Genomic DNA, 16,496 nt, shown 5'->3' with positions numbered 1-16,496 from the left:
GCTTTGGGGACAGGAGTAGAAGCAATTAGACCAGTAAGGCAGTTACTGCAGGAGTTGGGTATCCTAAAACCAGATGGCTGGTCAGAGAATTCACCTGGATGAGAATTCACCTGGAAGGAGGATGACTTACGGATGAAAGGTTCTAATTACTGGTATCTGTGAAAAGCTCTAGAGAGTTTTGTGCAATTACATAAATGGTTGGGTTTGGAGCTGAGCGATGTCTCTGCCAAGATCATGTTGTTTATTTTAGAACTGTGTTCCCTTAGGACTATATTATGGGAACAGAAGCTGGAGCACACCAGTAACTGCAGAAGCAATAACTAGTTATTCGGAGAACTCTAAAAGGGATGCTGAACAAGCATGAGGCACGGATAACCAAACCCAATTTTATTCTTGTCTCTTACCACCCCTCCAGATTTTATTCACTGGGAGGTACTCTCCCTGCTATGGAGAAAAGTTGCAGCTAGGTTGTGATGTTCTTGATAGTCCTGTGATCAGTTTAAGGAGCAAGCATCTCAATTAGAATGTCTAATCCTGTGTAACAATAATCTGCACCTGTTGCAGGTTTAAATCTTTTTTTCCCCTCCCAGCTCTGCCCCAGTTAAGTCTAGAACCCTGCACTGGGAAAGGGAGGAGGGATTGGTATGCTCTTTGCTCTCCTCAGCTCCTCTCTACCTAATCACTGCTGATTGCTCTGGGCCCAAGTGATGAGGAGAGGTAAGGAGATAAATCAGTCTGGCCTGACTGGGTATTTCTGTGCCCTGTGGGCCTGGAAGATACTTCCTCTCCCCCATTCTCACTCTCAAATGATAAATTGGCTTCCTGCTTCCTGGGAAAAAAAAAAAAAAAAAAAAATCAAAGCAACCAGAAATGAACTTCTGGGGCCCTATCAGGAACTCTGGAAGAGGGTTTTCACAATGGAGCAACCTCTTACCACTCCCATTTACCTCAAACACGCCCTCCACATTACTCAGCAATCCTTACCCCACTACATTCTAAGTTCTCTCTCATCTCAACAGCACTCGACAGCTAACAACCTGCCCATCCTCCCATATTAAAAAAAAAAAAATCGGCTGGGCGTGGTGACTCACGCCTGTAATCTCAGAACTTTGGGAGGCTGAGGCAGGCCGATCACTTGAGGTCAGGAGTTCGAGACCAGCCTGGCCAACATGGTGAAACCCCGTCTTTACTAAAAATACCAAAATTAGCTGGGCATGGTGACTTCAGCCTGTATTCCCAGCTACTCGGGAGGCTGAGGCAGGAGAATTGCTTGAACCAGGAGGCAGAGGTTTCAGTGACCCAAGATCATGCCACCGCATTCTAGCCTGGGCCACAGAGCAAGACTCTGTCTTAAAAAAAATAATAACAATAACTCTCCTGGTTTTACTCCTACATCTCTGGGTGAACCTTCTCCTCTTCCATCACCTTTACTGGTTCATTTTCCTTTATCCATCCATGACAGGTTCCTCAGTTTTATTCTGAGCCATTTTCTCTTCTTATTGTCTTACCCTGAATATCTCATCTATTCTGACTTTAATTACCACGTCTAGGCTGCTGATTCCCAGACCCCTAGTACAGATCTCACGCATGTCCCACTTCTTGAAATCCAACACTCTGAATGGCATCACCAGCCTACCCACAGTTGCTCAAGCCAGAACCCTGGAACTTACTTCAGATTCCTCTCTTACCATCCTCGGCATCCCACCAATTCTACCTAATGAAGTTCTCCTGTCTGCCTACTTCTTCCATCATGACTAGTCAACAGTGCCCTCATCTTGTGCCCTAGAATCTGGGTTTCTATAACACCCCTGTTCTCATCCATCCCACTCAGCTGGACCCTGTCATTCCTTATCTCTCCCTAGGTGAATAAGTACACTGGCTATATCTCAAATGACAAGCTTTGGGAATATAAAGATAAATACGGCTTGAGAAAACTACAGCCAAATGCACAAACGAATCACAATGCAATATTTAGAAGCTGAAGTAGCACTCTTCACATAGTACTTTGAGAGTACAGATGAAGAATTGATTTTGCTTTGGGAGTAGAATAGGAAACAACTAGGTTATTTGGAAAGGTGAGCAAATTGCCAGTCAGATGAGTATTCAGCAGAAAGAACAGTATGTGTAGAGGCACTGTGCAGTGCCTGTTTAATGATTCACAGCCCAGCCTCCAAACATGCCCTCTGGCCTACAGCCTGTTTCAAAACCTCCATCCCCTTACTAAAGGCATTCAACTGGCTTTAGGGCCATAGAACCTATGATCTCCCGATGGGTGCTGTCAGGTATTCCTGGAAGCAAGTACAAGAGGCCATATCTTTACACCTAGACACATGGCAGATATCTTCTCAGGGAGGCCTAGAATCTATCATTCAAACTCACCTTCCCTCAGCACCTTGCCTTTAGCTTTCCCAGGACATGCTGATCTGAGTCCACTGCAAGGCAGAAACAATGGACAGACTCTTCCACCAATGAACAGCCCAATGCCCCGAACCCCACACGGCATCAACAAGTTGTTTACGAACAGAGACCCAGCTCCCTCACTACCCCTCCAAGGACAGAAGCTCAGAATCTATTAAGAGTCATTAAATAGCCTATGAAGTAAGCCTGCTGAAAGGCCTAGCCTCTCCCAGAGGCTTCCTTAGTCAACAAATCCATTCTTTACCCCTCAGCCTCCAACTAGCCTAGGGAACATCTTCAAAAAACAGTAAGGCTTACAACATATAATAGTCATAGCTAGTTTACTGAGCACCTTCTATGTTCCCAGCCCTGGCTACAAATTTTCCCAGTTAATCCACACAACCACCTTGCAAGATAGAAATTCTACCATTTTCCAAATGAGGAATGTGATACACAGAGATTAAATGACTTTAAGTGCCTCTAGGTAGCAGGCCAGATATTAAATCCAGGTCTACCTGATTCCAAAAATCCGTGCTCTCAGCCATAAACATTCCAAAGTCCCACAGGATAATACGTGTTGGGAGTGCCTTGATGCTATATGGTTCCAAAGATGGAGATGAGGGGAGAGGGGAAAGATAAACCACTAGAAATGCTCAGTACAGGGACATCCAAACAGTCTCAAGTTAGTGGCTCAGACTGACGTGTTGAGCCAGGATGTTGGCGGACTACCAGTTGCCTCAGAGTCAAGCAGCAACAGCTGCCTGTCTGCAACCTTAAAGGCCTGGGCAAACTGAAGCTGAAGGAGCAGAAACTATGAGTGAGCAGAGGAAGCTGATCTGTAGACAGATCAGATGACAGCAGAGTGGAGATAGCAGGACAGAAAGGCCATGTGGCTTCTTACTTGGAAAGAGAAGCCAAACCTAAAGATGCCTTGAATTCCAAACCATCTAATTTTCATGACACCTAAAGTGTCATGAAACAGACAGATATCCCCATGTTCTCACAATAAACTCTTTATCGTTTAGCTAGCCCCAGTGACTTTATGCATATTATAACCAAGAAGGCTTCAGTACAGCAAGTCTGAGAGGTTTTTTTTGTTTTGTTTTTTTTTTGAGACAAAGTCTCGCTCTGTCGCCCAGGCTGGAGTGCAGTGGCTCAATCTCAGCTCACTGCAAGCTCTGCTTCCCAGGTTCACGCCATTCTCCTGCCTCAGCCTCCCAAATAGTTGGGACTACAGGCGCCCGCCACCAAGCCCGGCTAATTTTTTGTTATTTTCAGTAGAGACGGGGTTTCACCGTGTTACCCAGGAGGATGGTCTTGATCTCCTGACCTCGTGATCCGCCTGCCTTGGCCTCCCAAAGTGCTGGGATTACAGGCATGAGCCAACGTGCCCGGCTGAGTCAGAGGTTTTATCACACTTTGTCCTCGGGGTCCACCAGGAACCAGGTCTTGGCTTATAGCCAGGCTGGAAATAGTCTTCACAGTTGTGAGCCTGGAGTTTGAGCTCTGCCTCCCCTTTCAAGGAAGATCCAGAGGTCACCTGCGCTTGTAGAGACATGGATGAAGCTTCAGGCCTGAAAGTTGAGCCTTGGGTCCTACCTGAGGGGGCCCAGTCTTTTGGAAATCAAACAGGAAGAAATGGCTGTTGGTCAGGTCCTAGGGGCAGAAAAGACCCAGTGAGAACCAAATCCTCATCCCAACTCCTTAAAACACCTCCCTCTATGTACTGCCTCTGCTCAGAAAGCTTCCCAGGGCTCCCACCTCCATTGGGGAGCAAAATGTCTGTTCCTGTGCATGAAGCCTCCTTCCTGAACACCAGTATCCTGAAAAGGGCCACATGAGACAAAAACAGGTACAGACTTCTTGGGGCCCTCACCTTGGAGACAATCTTGAAGCCCAGCTTGGTCACAGCCCGAAGAAAGGTCCGAACATCCTCAAAGCGGCTGCTGACCTCAGCCACTTTCAGGAGACCCCTGAGAAGGACAGAAAGTTCTGTGTAAATGCACAGACCCATGCATGCACACATACATACATACATCTGTGTCCTGGGGGCTCTTACCCTGGCTTCAGTACTCGATTTGCCTCCTCTAAGAAGTCCCTGATGTTGGTTCCCATCAGTGAAAGGCAAAACACAGCCACATCCACAGACTCATCCTCCAGAGGAACCTGTGGAGAGTGAGAGTCTTGTATATGACACACAGTGCAGAAGAAGAAAGCCAGCACTGAGACACCAGGATGGGAAAGGGGAAGGAAGGGTTAGAGATTAGCATATGGAGGTTGGGCCTAGAGCACAAGCCAGATAACATATAAGTTTACCTGGGCCATGTCACACACAGTGACCCGAGGATCCAGAGAAGCCAAGTCAAAGCAATGCACAGGGTTCCGGATACTTGAAGCCAAGCGGCAATCTCCACAGCCGAAGTCAGCCACCACTAGGGATGCAGGCCTGAGAGTGGAAGGCAAGGGTCACATATTGGTCTGATCTGAGCCTATTACTGACCCACCACATGGCTTCTCACAGTGCCTGACCCCCATTCACCGCTGGCGAAGATCCCTGGCGATGCTGTCCACTGGCTGCAGTGGCCACTTCTTCACCTGGCTCTGGAAGCCACGGTGGTAGACAAGAAAAGCCTCAGGGTCTTCCTGGAAGAGACGCTGTGCAGCACTGCTGGGCCCTGAGTACAGCTGTTCATTGAGGTAGCGAAATCGGGCGCCATCCAGCCGCTGTGCCATGCGGGCTCGCAAATCCGCTGCCCGAGCCTCATGGCTGTCTGTCCTGGAAACAGGAGGCACCTCTGTCTTCTCTGTGGGGGCCTCAGCTGGAGCCTGGCCTGGCACCTGAGGTGGCCGAAACTTGTTCTTATGTCTTCTTTTGTTCTTTTGCCGGTTCCGCCACTGCTTGCGGCTTAATGTACGAGGGGGTTTAGGGGAAATGGACCCAGGGCTTTGCTTCGGTAGATCATTTGTAGTACTACCCTTCCAGGCTTTGGGACCTGCAGGGAGGGAGATGGGAAGGTGCACCTGAGGCAAAATCTCTTACATTCAGGTCATGGCAAGTCATCCCAGCCATACCTCTGTCTTTGAAACAGTGACTGTGGCCTGCATAAAAGTACTTCTTATTGCCTGAGTACACCATTAACCTCAATCCTAATGGCAGTCAATAACCTCTGCTGTATGTAGAATCAGTTGACCTACTCCCTACCCCTGCCCCCGACACACAGACATATACACATCCAATGGTACCTGTTTGGTCAACACCATCCCGGTGCTGGGCTGAATTTATAGGGGCATGTTTCTGGCACTTCCTCTTTCTTTTCTCTTTTTCAGCAGAGTCACTGCCAACAAGAGCCTGTTTGTGGCATTTCTTCTTCCTTTCCACTTCTTCCTCAGAGTCACTGCAAGGTGGGCCCTGTTTTTCACATTTCTTCTTCCCTTTCTTCCCTACTTCAACAGAGGCACTGGCAAACGATGCCTTTTGGGGGCATTTCTTCTTCCTTTCCTCCTCGTCCTCCTCAGAGTCACTGCTAGGTAGGCTGGGGGGATGCTGGGAAAGAGATGCTGCCTCTAGGGCCCGTAATGTGGCCAAGAGCTGGCGGCACTTGGAGCCCTGGGGGAAAACAAGGGGTGACAGTGGGCCTAAAGAGAATGGATGAGGCCTGGAGAATAAGAAGGGAGAGATGTTGACCTGATTCACACTAGCAGAAGCAGCTGAATTCTTCCCAGTCAAGCCTGCCAGAACCCAGAAGAACTTTCACGTCACCACCCCAACTTCTGGGAAGCTGGAGAGCAGAGAAACCACCTATCCCACTTTCTTCAATGTGTAAATGAGTTAACAGAGGTTTTCCCAAAGGAAAGTGCTAAGGCCACAAGCAACAAGACCAAGGCCAGAGACCAGGAGTTCCAACCCTTCACCTTGAGCTTTTGCCTCCAGTTGATACATTCCCAAAAGAGGTAAGGAGGTTTCTGAACAGGAGGTACATGATCACACACGTATATTAAATATTTAACATGTCTCTAGCTGCAGTGTAGAAAAAAAACGGAAGGGGAGAAATTGCAGAGAGGCCAGCGGCTTGGACAATGGTAATGGGGCTAGGGGATGAAAAAAGAGGAAACAAAGTAGGTCGATTCCAAGTTGGAGGCAGACTGAAGCCTAAGAAAAGCCTGAGGAAGTACGGCCCTCACATCTGAGAGGCTCAAAGGAGAAGGTGTACTGTCGAGAAGGCTGATTCTGTGTTGCAGTCCTACTGGGTAATCCTAGGCCAGGCACTTACCTTGATTCTAAGTTTCCCACACCCTCCCTTGAACAATGATACTGACAACTCTTACTTTCTCCAATCCATCCTCCACACTGTAACCAATGACCCTTTCAAAATACAAATCTGAAGAAATAATTCCATTGCTTAAAACCTTTCATTGGCTTCTATTCTAATATATGCAAAACTTCTAATCTACCTCTTGAACTTGAACAGCATCCCTTCTCATTTACTCTGTATTCCAACCACAAGGATCACTTGTGTGTGTGACTCTAACAGAACATGCTGTCTTGCCCCAGGGCCCTTGTACGTACTTTTCCCTGTCTGAAGAACCCTCTTCGCTTCCCCAGCTTCTACTCAACAACTCTCTCTGACCCAACGTCAGTTTCTTTTGGAAATTCTCGGATCTTTAGATCAGGACTCGCCCTCAACGGTGCCACAGGTGTCCCTCCCTGCAATACACACAGCTCTGGGATCCACCAGCGTCTGCTTCGCGGCCTGAAACAGCTCCCATCGCCTCTGAGGGTCACTCACTTTGTTTTGCAAGGCGGCCGCAGGAGGAGGTCGTGAGATTACGGGCCCAAGGCCCGCGGCTACTGGGGCCGCCGAGGCCCACTCAGGCTCTTCGAACATGAGGGACCGGAGGGCAGCGTCGCGGAGTCCCCGATCTTCTCCACGTGCAGAGTTCTTCTCTGGGAGTCGCAGCGCTCAGACCCGCCGGAACGGAGCCGGAAACCAAAGCGTGACAGCCAGGGGTTGCTAGAGCGGCCGGCGCAGCGCAGCGAACCATCGAGTTCAGCCAGCCGCGGCTAGAAGGGCACGGAGGCGGTGGGAGGGAAGGACGGAGGCCCGCGCTGCCCAAGAGCACCAGGGGCGGGGCGGGGCCGGCGTCGGGCTGCGGGCGCGGCCGGACGGGAGTTCCCCGGAGAAGGAGCCTGCAGCCCGAGTCCCGGTGAGTGCGAGAGGACCCGCGCCCCCTGCCCACGACTAGGGGTCCTGCCAACCTGTCACCCCTCACTTCTCCTGAGTTCCAAGTAAGGAACGGAGCCAACCCTGGGGAGGACCCCCAGTCCCCTCCCCCAGCGTATACGGATCCTGAACCTCCCCACTTCCCCCAACTCTATTCGCGGATAGGGTCTAGTTGCCTACTCTCGGACATCCGTTCGGGAGACACTACCTCTTAGGAGACACTACCTGCCTCCCCTGACCCCCGTTTACCTCGCGCCTAGAGGACACAGCCGGGCATCATCCCGCAGCCACAAACTCCTTCACAGACCCCCAATAGCCGGGGACGCAGCTCAGGCCCCTTACCCCCAACACAAACACTTCTCTCCTGTGGAGGATAAAGCTTGGGGTTCATCCTCCTTCCCTGGATCACCCCACAGTCCTCAGGCTACCCTAATCCAGGGGACTCGGCGCCGGGACGCTGCTATGGACGACATTTTCACTCAGTGCCGGGAGGGCAACGCAGTCGCCGTTCGCCTGTGGCTGGACAACACGGAGAACGATCTCAACCAGGGGTGAGCTGAAGCGGTTGGTGGATGAGAGGAAGGCTAGATATCTCTTGGCTACGGGGAGTGGAGTGCTCATGTCTGGTGGGGGCGGCTGCCTTTGCTAGCCAGTGTAATGAGTGCTAAGCACAGCCTGTGGGGGGCAGAGAGTCTTCACAGAGGAGGCAGTTTGAGCTGAATCTTGACTGCTGAATGAGAGTTTCACAGGCAGAGGCTGCAGAGAGCTTTCCAGCCTCAGTAAACTGCATGGGCAAAGGCTAGGAGGCAAGGCACAGAGCAGAGAGAACAGGAAATTGTCTGGAGTTCCATATAGCTGGAGGATAGATGATCTCTGTGGGTCGGAGCATTGGGTACAAGAGGAGAAGAACAGGACATAAGACTGTAGAGGTCTGCAAAGATCAGCCAGATCATGCAAGCATATTTAGGCTATAAGAAGGTCTTTATTTTAAAAGCAAGGTTTTAAAGCTGTGTAGTGACATAATGAGATTGTCCATTTTTCAGTATCATCTTGGATGCTTTGTGAAGAGCAGGTGGAAAGGAGGCAGTTGCCTAGTTCATCGTAGAAGTAATGATGTCTTGGACTAGAATTAGGGTGAGTGAAAAAGAGAAGTGATCAAATTCCAGAAGTCTTTAGGACAAAGAATTGTGGAACTTGGTGGGGAGTGAGTAAGGGCAAAGATGAGGACCAGGGTTCTGGCTTGGGAACTTGGATAGATGGTGGCTGTTTTTACTGAGATGGAGAAAACTGGAGGATGAGGCATTCTATTTTGGACGTGTTAAAGTTAAGGTGACAATGCAGCAAGGTAGAAATGTTGAGTGTGTTGTTGGTTACACAGATTTGCAATTCAGGAGAGGAATCTGACTTGGAGATACAGATTTGAGAGCTATCAGCGTATAGATGATACTTGAAGCCATGGGTGTGAAGGAGAATGTCTCAGGAGAGTGGAAGGCAAGAGGTCAGGAGACAGGAAGCCTGCACGACTGAAAAGGAGCAGCTGTAAGTTGAAAAAGAAATAGGAAAATGTGTCAGTAAAGCTTAGAGAATGTTTTAATGAAGGGGAGGTGGTCAACAGCAGTTCAGGCTACTGAGAGATCAAAGAACATTAATATTTTAAAGTAGCCATTGAATTTACAATTGGGATTTTTTTTTAAGTTCAGGGGTACATGTGCAGGTTTGTTATATGGATAAACTCGTGTCATGGAGATTTGTTGTACAGATCATTTCATCACCCAGGTATTAAGCCATAGTACCCATTAGTTGTTTTTCCTGATCCTCTCCCTCTTCCTATCCACCCCACTCTGGTAGGCCCCAGCGTCTGTTGTTCCCCTCAATGTGCAGTTAGGATGTATTTGATGATCTGTGAGTATTGTTTCAGAATAATGGGTGAAGAAATCAGACTACACTGGGTTCCTTCATTTAAGAGACTATGATGAACACCTTCTGTGCTGGGTGCTAGAGTCCAGAATCTGACATAATCTCTGCTCTCAAGACAGCAGATTTGTGGCAGATTGAAAAGTAGACCAGTTGCGGTGGCTCATGCCTGTAATCCCAGCACTTTGGGAGGCCGAGGCGGGTGGATCACAAGGTCAGGAGTTCGAGACCAGCCTGACCAACATATTGAAACCCTGTCTCTACTAAAAATACAAAAATTAGCTAGGTGTGGTGGTGTGCGCCTGTAATCCCAGCTACTTGGGAGGCTAAGCCAGGAGAATCTCTTGAACCTGGAAGCAGAGGCTGCAGTGAGCCAAGATTGTGCCACTGCACTCCAGCCTGGGCCACAGAGCAAGACTGTCTCAAAAAGAAAAAAAAAAAAGAAAAGTTGAGAGGTAAGCAAATAGTGAAAGGGAATGTAGACCAGTTCTACAAGGTTGGCTGAGATAGGAAGGCAGGAAGAGCAGTAGTGGTGGTGACTCAGGGTGGCAAATTCAAATTCTTTATTTTTTAAGATTGATAGAGTTTAGTTTTTAGGTTTGACAAGTCAGGATCACCTGTCATCTTAGTCTAGACTTCACTGGTTCCCATTAGGTTCTACACTATTTATCTTTAATACTTTGCAAAGTCATTTGTTCCATTTTTCACATAATTCTCAAAGGGTACCCTGATAAAGACAGTAAGCACTGTTACTATTTTGTTGGTGAGGAAATACAGGCTTAGGCAGTTGTCCAGTTGACCTAGCATCTAGGAAGACTCTAGGAAGATGTTGCCAGAAGGAAAAGGGGTGGCATTAATGAAACTGGATGGTTGTGGTGCTGGTTTGAGGGGTAAAGTATGGGGGCCTAAGTTGGCTGTATGCTGGATATGAAGAAGGGGTTAATTCCTAGCAGGATTCCTTGAGATAAAAGTCCAGGCCCTGAGGTGGCAGGCAGCTTGATAGTGAACAGAACCCTTGTGCCCATACTTTTGCCCCCAGAGTTTGGCCTGCCCAGTACTGGAAGCTGATAAGTCAGGGCACAAATTAAAGGTCTAGGAGGCAAGACCAGCTGATAAACAGTGGGTGTAATGCTTCCTGGGGATATCCCACCTCTAGGGAAAGCTTTTGGCTATTTCTGTGTTAGCAGATGCCAGCAAGTTGTGGAGGAAAATGATTAAGTAAAAGGCCACACCCCCAACCCCTTCAGCTGTAGGGGCATCTGGATGGCCAGACCCCTGATCAGCTCCAGGCCTTGCCTAGAGTCGCACACAGGAAGTGACCACAGCACTAAGGCATCCGGAGGCTGCTGGCCCAGACCACGGACCGCCCCCTGCTCCACCCCTTGAATCTGCAGCCCCGAACTAGAGGGAATTTCCTTTTATGGCCCCAGGCTGTCAGGCAGGCTCAGCTCCAAACCAATTGTTTTGTTTTGTTTGTATACTTATTTTACTTTATAAAATACATATCTCTTGGAAAAGAAAAAAATAAGGTATCGTTTTCATCCCAAAACAGCCATTCTCATTTTCTTCTGTTTTCTGTGCACAGGATTGCTAAGTAGGGGAATCCTGCTTTGCATGGTGGTTTGTTATCTGCCTCATCAGTAGTCAAAAGGATTTCTCCTTTTCAATATAAACCCTTCCAAAACATCATTTAAATTCCATTCCATTTTTAGATGTTAGTTTCAGTACCAGAGCCAAATAGTAAGTTTGTTCCCTCTCTTATAAGTTGTGGCCTGCCTTGTCCAAGACACCCTTCTTCCCCACTAACATGCACCGAACAGCTGCTGTCAATCCATTCCCTCACAAAACTTAAAATCTAACAGACAAGACAGTCCACTAACAGATTTTTACAATCCAGTGCGACAAGTGCTGAAGTAGGGGGATATATAAGATGTGGTGGAAAACAGAAAGAACCAATAGATGTTGCAGAAGGGGTGCAGGAGAAACCAGGGGAAGAGCGCTACCACCTAATGAAATGAGATGTGGGATATGGTGAAGATAACAAAATTTTTTATAGAGGTCGTTGAGGTATGTAGGTGGTCGGTTTGGTTTGAAGCTCAGGGGAAGGTCCAAAATGGACAGTTTTGGGAGTTGCTGGCATGAATGAGAATCAAAGTCCTAGAGAGGTAAGCCTTCCCAGAGAGTATGTAATTATCAGTTTTTCAGGAATCAAAACCTTTGCCCCATCCCACCTCCAGCTCAATGACCATTGCCCCTTCCTCAAAGGGACGATCATGGCTTCTCCCCCTTGCACTGGGCCTGCCGAGAGGGCCGCTCTGCTGTGGTTGAGATGTTGATCATGCGGGGGGCACGGATCAATGTAATGAACCGTGGGGATGACACCCCCCTGCATCTGGCAGCCAGTCATGGACACCGTGATATTGTACAGAAGGTACGTACAAACCCTTTCGTCATCCACATCACATACATGCCATGAGGGTCAGTCACAGGCACTGTAACATACAGCAGAAAGTATGTGTACTCTTCCCCCTTTTCCCGTGCCCTGACACCAGTATTTCATTTGAGGCTGACTGTACCTTCTGCCTCTTCTTTTTGTCTGGCCATGGGGTCCAGCTATTGCAGTACAAGGCAGACATCAATGCAGTGAATGAACATGGGAATGTGCCCCTGCACTATGCCTGTTTTTGGGGACAAGACCAAGTGGCAGAGGTGAGTACTCAGCCCTCAAGTCCTGAGATGGGTAGGAAGTAAAGTCAGCCTGGGTGGGAGATTTTGGAACCCTCAACCCATTCTGCCAGTACTACTGTGTGACACTCACAGGATTAAGAACTACATTTGTGCATTCATGGTTGGTTCATTGACTGCCAGCGAGGCAGCAGTGGCTCTCATCATAATGGCCTTTTCATTCCAGGACCTGGTGGCAAATGGGGCCCTTGTCAGCATCTGTAACAAGTATGGAGAGATGCCTGTGGACAAAGCCAAGGCACCCCTGAGAGAGCTTCTCCGAGGTCCATCTCCCCACCCCCTAGCTTGTCTCTTGTCCCTTCCCACCTGTCTTCTCCCTCTGTACCACAGCTCACGTTGGTTTTCTTCCCTAGAGCGGGCAGAGAAGATGGGCCAGAATCTCAACCGTATTCCATACAAGGACACATTCTGGAAGGGGACCACCCGCACTCGGCCCCGTGAGTCACCACTGTGGGAAGAAGGGTTGTAAAAGGAGATAATCCTGGCCTCTTGGGGCTGGGTTAGGGTGAAGCTGGGTACCTGACCTGCCCACACTCTTAGGAAATGGAACCCTGAACAAACACTCTGGCATTGACTTCAAACAGCTTAACTTCCTGACGAAGCTCAACGAGAATCACTCTGGAGAGGTGACCCCTGCCCTTCTTGCCCTTCCCTCACTAAACCCCTGTAAATTACCTGCTTTGTACCTGGTTTAAGTTTTTCCTCCAGTTAGAGGGCAAGGAAGTGGTAGCAACAGTAAAAGCCTCCTAACCTCTACCTGTTCTTCAGCTATGGAAGGGCCGCTGGCAGGGCAATGACATTGTCGTGAAGGTGCTGAAGGTTCGAGACTGGAGTACAAGGAAGAGCAGGGACTTCAATGAAGAGTGTCCCCGGCTCAGGTAGTGCAAGGCGTAACCTGGAAGCTGCTAGTTCCAAGGAACCCTGAATAGCACTGAAAGAGATATTTTATACTCTGTCTCAACCACTCCCTCCCTCTTCCAGGATTTTCTCGCATCCAAATGTGCTTCCAGTGCTAGGTGCCTGTCAGTCTCCACCTGCTCCTCATCCTACTCTCATCACACACTGGATGCCATATGGATCCCTCTACAATGTACTACATGAAGGCACCAGTGAGTAGAGATGTTGAATTTTCTTGGGGAGGAAATGGGAGAGAGGGTGCATGAGCCTCTCTGAACTATTTGAACTTTTGCTTCCTCTCAGATTTCGTCGTAGACCAAAGCCAGGCTGTGAAGTTTGCTTTGGACATGGCAAGGGGCATGGCCTTCCTACACACACTAGAGCCCCTCATCCCACGACATGCGCTCAATAGCCGTAGTGTAATGGTGAGGCCACAAGCTCACTCCTGGCCCAGGCCCCAAAAGTCCTTTGCCTATCTATGACTTACCTCCTTCTGTTTTCTCTTCCTCAGATTGATGAGGACATGACTGCCCGAATTAGTATGGCTGATGTCAAGTTCTCTTTCCAATGTCCTGGTCGCATGTATGCACCTGCCTGGGTAGCCCCTGAAGGTGGGTGAAGTCATCATGTTGGGAGGTGAAAAAGGATCACCTCAGAAGTAGTGGAAGGGGGCAGAGACAGGAAAGGCCAGGGGGCCAGAACAGACAAGCCCTATCCCTCTAGCTCTGCAGAAGAAGCCTGAAGACACAAACAGACGCTCAGCAGACATGTGGAGTTTTGCAGTGCTGCTGTGGGAACTGGTGACACGGGAGGTACCCTTTGCTGATCTTTCCAATATGGAGATTGGAATGAAGGTGAGAGCAGAACAGCATACATTTGTGTTGGGGGAGTGGTTGGTTATGGTGTAAATAACTGTAGTGGGCCTGGGCTCCTCTCATATTTGTTCGGATATACAGTTATCCTGTCCCAGGGGCCAGTGGCTTCTCTCTACATGACAGACTCAAATTGTGAGGCTCAGTTTTTTCTTGTATTCACAGGTGGCATTGGAAGGCCTTCGGCCTACCATCCCACCAGGTATTTCCCCTCATGTGTGTAAGCTCATGAAGATCTGCATGAACGAAGACCCTGCAAAGCGACCCAAATTTGACATGATTGTGCCTATCCTGGAGAAGATGCAGGACAAGTAGGACCGGAAGGTCCTTGCCTGAACTCCAGAGGTGTCAGGACATGGTTGGGGGAATGCACCTCCCCAAAGCAGCAGACCTCTGGTTGCCTCCCCTGCCTCCAGTCATGGTACTACCCCAGCCATGGGGTCCATCCCCTTCCCCCATCCCTACCACTGTGGCCCCAAAAGGGGCGGGCTCAGAGCTTTGTCACTTGCCACATGGTGTCTCCCAACATGGGAGGGATCAGCCCCGCCTGTCACAATAAAGTTTATTATGAAAACAGGCTGGTGTGGGGACATGGGGACAGACAAGTACATTTAGGTTGGGTGGCTCAGGTGAAGTAGTGCGGCTTCTTCACATTGATGCCATACTCGCTGAGGGCAGGGGTCAAGTCCTCCATGGTTAAAGTATACTTGCGGTCCTGAGGGAAGAGGGAAGAGCACCAACTGAGCACAGGAATCCCACACTTCAATCCCAGATGGGTGACCCTGAGTAAGTTTTACACCTCCCCTAGGATTCAGTTTCCCCAAAGGGGTGGCAGGATAAGCTTCCACTGTTGTGGAAGGTAATTAGTGATTCAATGAGCCTCCCCTCACACCTTGCTCTTGCTCCGGGAGCTGCCGGAGGCTGTGCCCTTCATTTTGCAGTGCTGTAGGGCATCATTGGCAATATCTGAGATGAATTTCTGGGCAGCTAGGGAGATGAGCCGAATTCTAGAGAGAAAAAACTTAGATGAGAAGGAGATGGACAACACACTGCACAAGCACCCAAAACTAACCTGCCCTGGGTTTACTCACATGCGTGGGTCTGAGGCCTCAAAGCCAGCACGGTTCAGGTAGTAACCAGTCACTGCATCTGGGATCTAAGAAATCAATTGAGAGAACTGTCAGCAGAGTGGGATGAGGGTGAGGGAAATGTCGGACAGACCTGGTTATCAGGAAGCTCACGATTTGGGTGAGCAGAGGGCAAAAACAAGAGCGACTACGGAAGCAAACATCAGAGGGTGCTGAAAAGCACGGAGATGTGGCTGAAAGTTGTGACAGCAGGCTAGGTGGCCTTGTTCGGGCGGAAGCCCACCGTAGGCGTGTAATCCTCCAGCTGCATCAAGAAGTCCACCAACGGCGTGCTGGACACCACCGGCTTCACGTCTCCGTTGGCCGCGCTCGGCAGTACGTAAATCCCGTTAGACATGGCCCCTTCTGGGGGCGCCGCGCCACCCGCCGACACCGGAGCTGGAGGAGAACCAGCAAAATGAGACACAGAGGTGGGAGGCGCAGGGCCCCAGCGAGGTCTGTCTATACCCTCTGCCCTCACCCGCCGCGGGGCCCAGTCCCAGACGCTTCCCTCGCCCTCACCCGTCAGGCCCTCACCCGCCCCACGCCGCTCAGCTGGCTCCCCGGCCCGCGCCGCCAAGGGTCCCGTGCCCCCAGCAGCTGCTCCAGCCCCAGGCCCCCCTGCTGTCCCCGCGGGGCTGGCCTTGTTCTCCGCAGCGGTGCTGGCGGGCAGCGCGGCGGGAGCCGAGACCGGGGGCGCCGGGCCCGGGGCCGAGGCGGCGGAAGCCGGCGCCGCCTCGGGGTCCGCGCCGGAGCCGCTGCAGCTCATCGGGCCGGTGGGAGAGGCGGCGAACAGAGCCGCTTCCGCTTCCGCTCGCGCCGCGCACACCCCGGGGTGACGTCACGCGCCCTCGACTCGCCCCGCCTGTCACTGTTAGTGCTCTCCAACCCGCTCCCTGCCTCCTCCGGTAGTGGGTCTGCGGGTTAGAGGAAATAGGCTGAAGGGCGGAGACCAAGCCTTGGCGAACTGCGCTGCCGTCGCCATTCCGCCCTAGCCTCTGCGGTGCTCGGTGGCGATTCCGTCGAGACTAGAAGCAGCGTGCGTCCGGGACTCTTCCGCCGCTCTGGGACACCTCATTCTGTCTGACGCTCAAGACCTTGCTTCGAGGTTTATGGGCCCTACATCCCTCGACTACGGGTTGCCTGCCTGTCTGCATCCTTTCAAGTTCCCTTATTCAGCCTTGTAAGGATTCATAGTGGATTTGGAAAGCCCCCCGCCCTTCTCCACCAACTGCCCCGAGAGGTGGGGGCAGCAGTGGGGCGGCCCACAGTGCTGCTGTAGGAGGAGGAGGGGTTTCAGCCTAAGTCAACAACGTATGCAA

The 16,496-nt window shown here is 50.4% G+C and overlaps 3 protein-coding genes across 8 annotated transcripts; 1 reads left to right on the top strand and 2 right to left on the bottom strand.

The window, feature by feature from the left end:
• Nucleotides 1-3,798: 3,798 nt before the first annotated feature.
• RRP8 (ribosomal RNA processing 8) lies at nt 3,799-7,423 on the bottom strand. Its single transcript, XM_025356245.1, has 7 exons — nt 7,185-7,423; nt 5,641-6,004; nt 4,937-5,390; nt 4,714-4,843; nt 4,457-4,563; nt 4,274-4,370; nt 3,799-4,053 (listed from the first exon to the last, which is right to left on the bottom strand). Exons 1-7 carry the CDS (start codon nt 7,281-7,283, stop codon nt 3,934-3,936), a joined length of 1,371 nt encoding a protein of 456 aa, XP_025212030.1. The 5' UTR covers nt 7,284-7,423; the 3' UTR covers nt 3,799-3,933.
• A 72-nt stretch (nt 7,424-7,495) lies between these two features.
• Nucleotides 7,496-14,624, top strand: ILK (integrin linked kinase). Of its 4 annotated transcripts, none has more exons than XM_025356241.1 (13): nt 7,496-7,602; nt 8,036-8,170; nt 11,799-11,964; nt 12,147-12,242; nt 12,445-12,541; nt 12,632-12,715; nt 12,819-12,904; nt 13,047-13,156; nt 13,260-13,387; nt 13,479-13,600; nt 13,687-13,786; nt 13,899-14,029; nt 14,213-14,624. In XM_025356241.1, the coding sequence occupies exons 2-13, from the start codon at nt 8,082-8,084 to the stop codon at nt 14,360-14,362; spliced, it is 1,359 nt and encodes a 452-aa protein (XP_025212026.1). In that variant the 5' UTR covers nt 7,496-7,602; nt 8,036-8,081; the 3' UTR covers nt 14,363-14,624. The 4 variants fall into 4 exon arrangements, with proteins under 4 accessions (XP_025212026.1, XP_025212028.1, XP_025212025.1 ...); XM_025356242.1 differs by lacking the exon at nt 7,496-7,602 and adding an exon at nt 7,613-7,684; XM_025356243.1 differs by lacking the exon at nt 11,799-11,964.
• On the bottom strand, nt 14,568-16,417 carry TAF10 (TATA-box binding protein associated factor 10). 3 transcript variants are annotated; one of them, XM_025356256.1, is made up of 5 exons: nt 15,712-16,417; nt 15,419-15,573; nt 15,139-15,203; nt 14,940-15,054; nt 14,568-14,762 (listed from the first exon to the last, which is right to left on the bottom strand). In XM_025356256.1, the coding sequence occupies exons 1-5, from the start codon at nt 15,941-15,943 to the stop codon at nt 14,673-14,675; spliced, it is 657 nt and encodes a 218-aa protein (XP_025212041.1). In that variant the 5' UTR covers nt 15,944-16,417; the 3' UTR covers nt 14,568-14,672. The 3 variants fall into 3 exon arrangements, with proteins under 3 accessions (XP_025212041.1, XP_025212040.1, XP_025212039.1); XM_025356255.1 differs by having other exon boundaries at nt 14,593-14,762; nt 15,697-16,417; XM_025356254.1 differs by having other exon boundaries at nt 14,593-14,762; nt 15,419-16,417.
• Between the last annotated feature and the right edge of the window lie 79 nt (nt 16,418-16,496).

Source organism: Theropithecus gelada, chromosome 14, assembly GCF_003255815.1.
Source record: "Theropithecus gelada isolate Dixy chromosome 14, Tgel_1.0, whole genome shotgun sequence".
Lineage (NCBI taxonomy): Eukaryota > Metazoa > Chordata > Mammalia > Primates > Cercopithecidae > Theropithecus > Theropithecus gelada.
The sequence above is the reverse complement of the archived record's forward strand: the minus strand, read 5'-3'. Positions and strand labels throughout refer to the sequence as shown.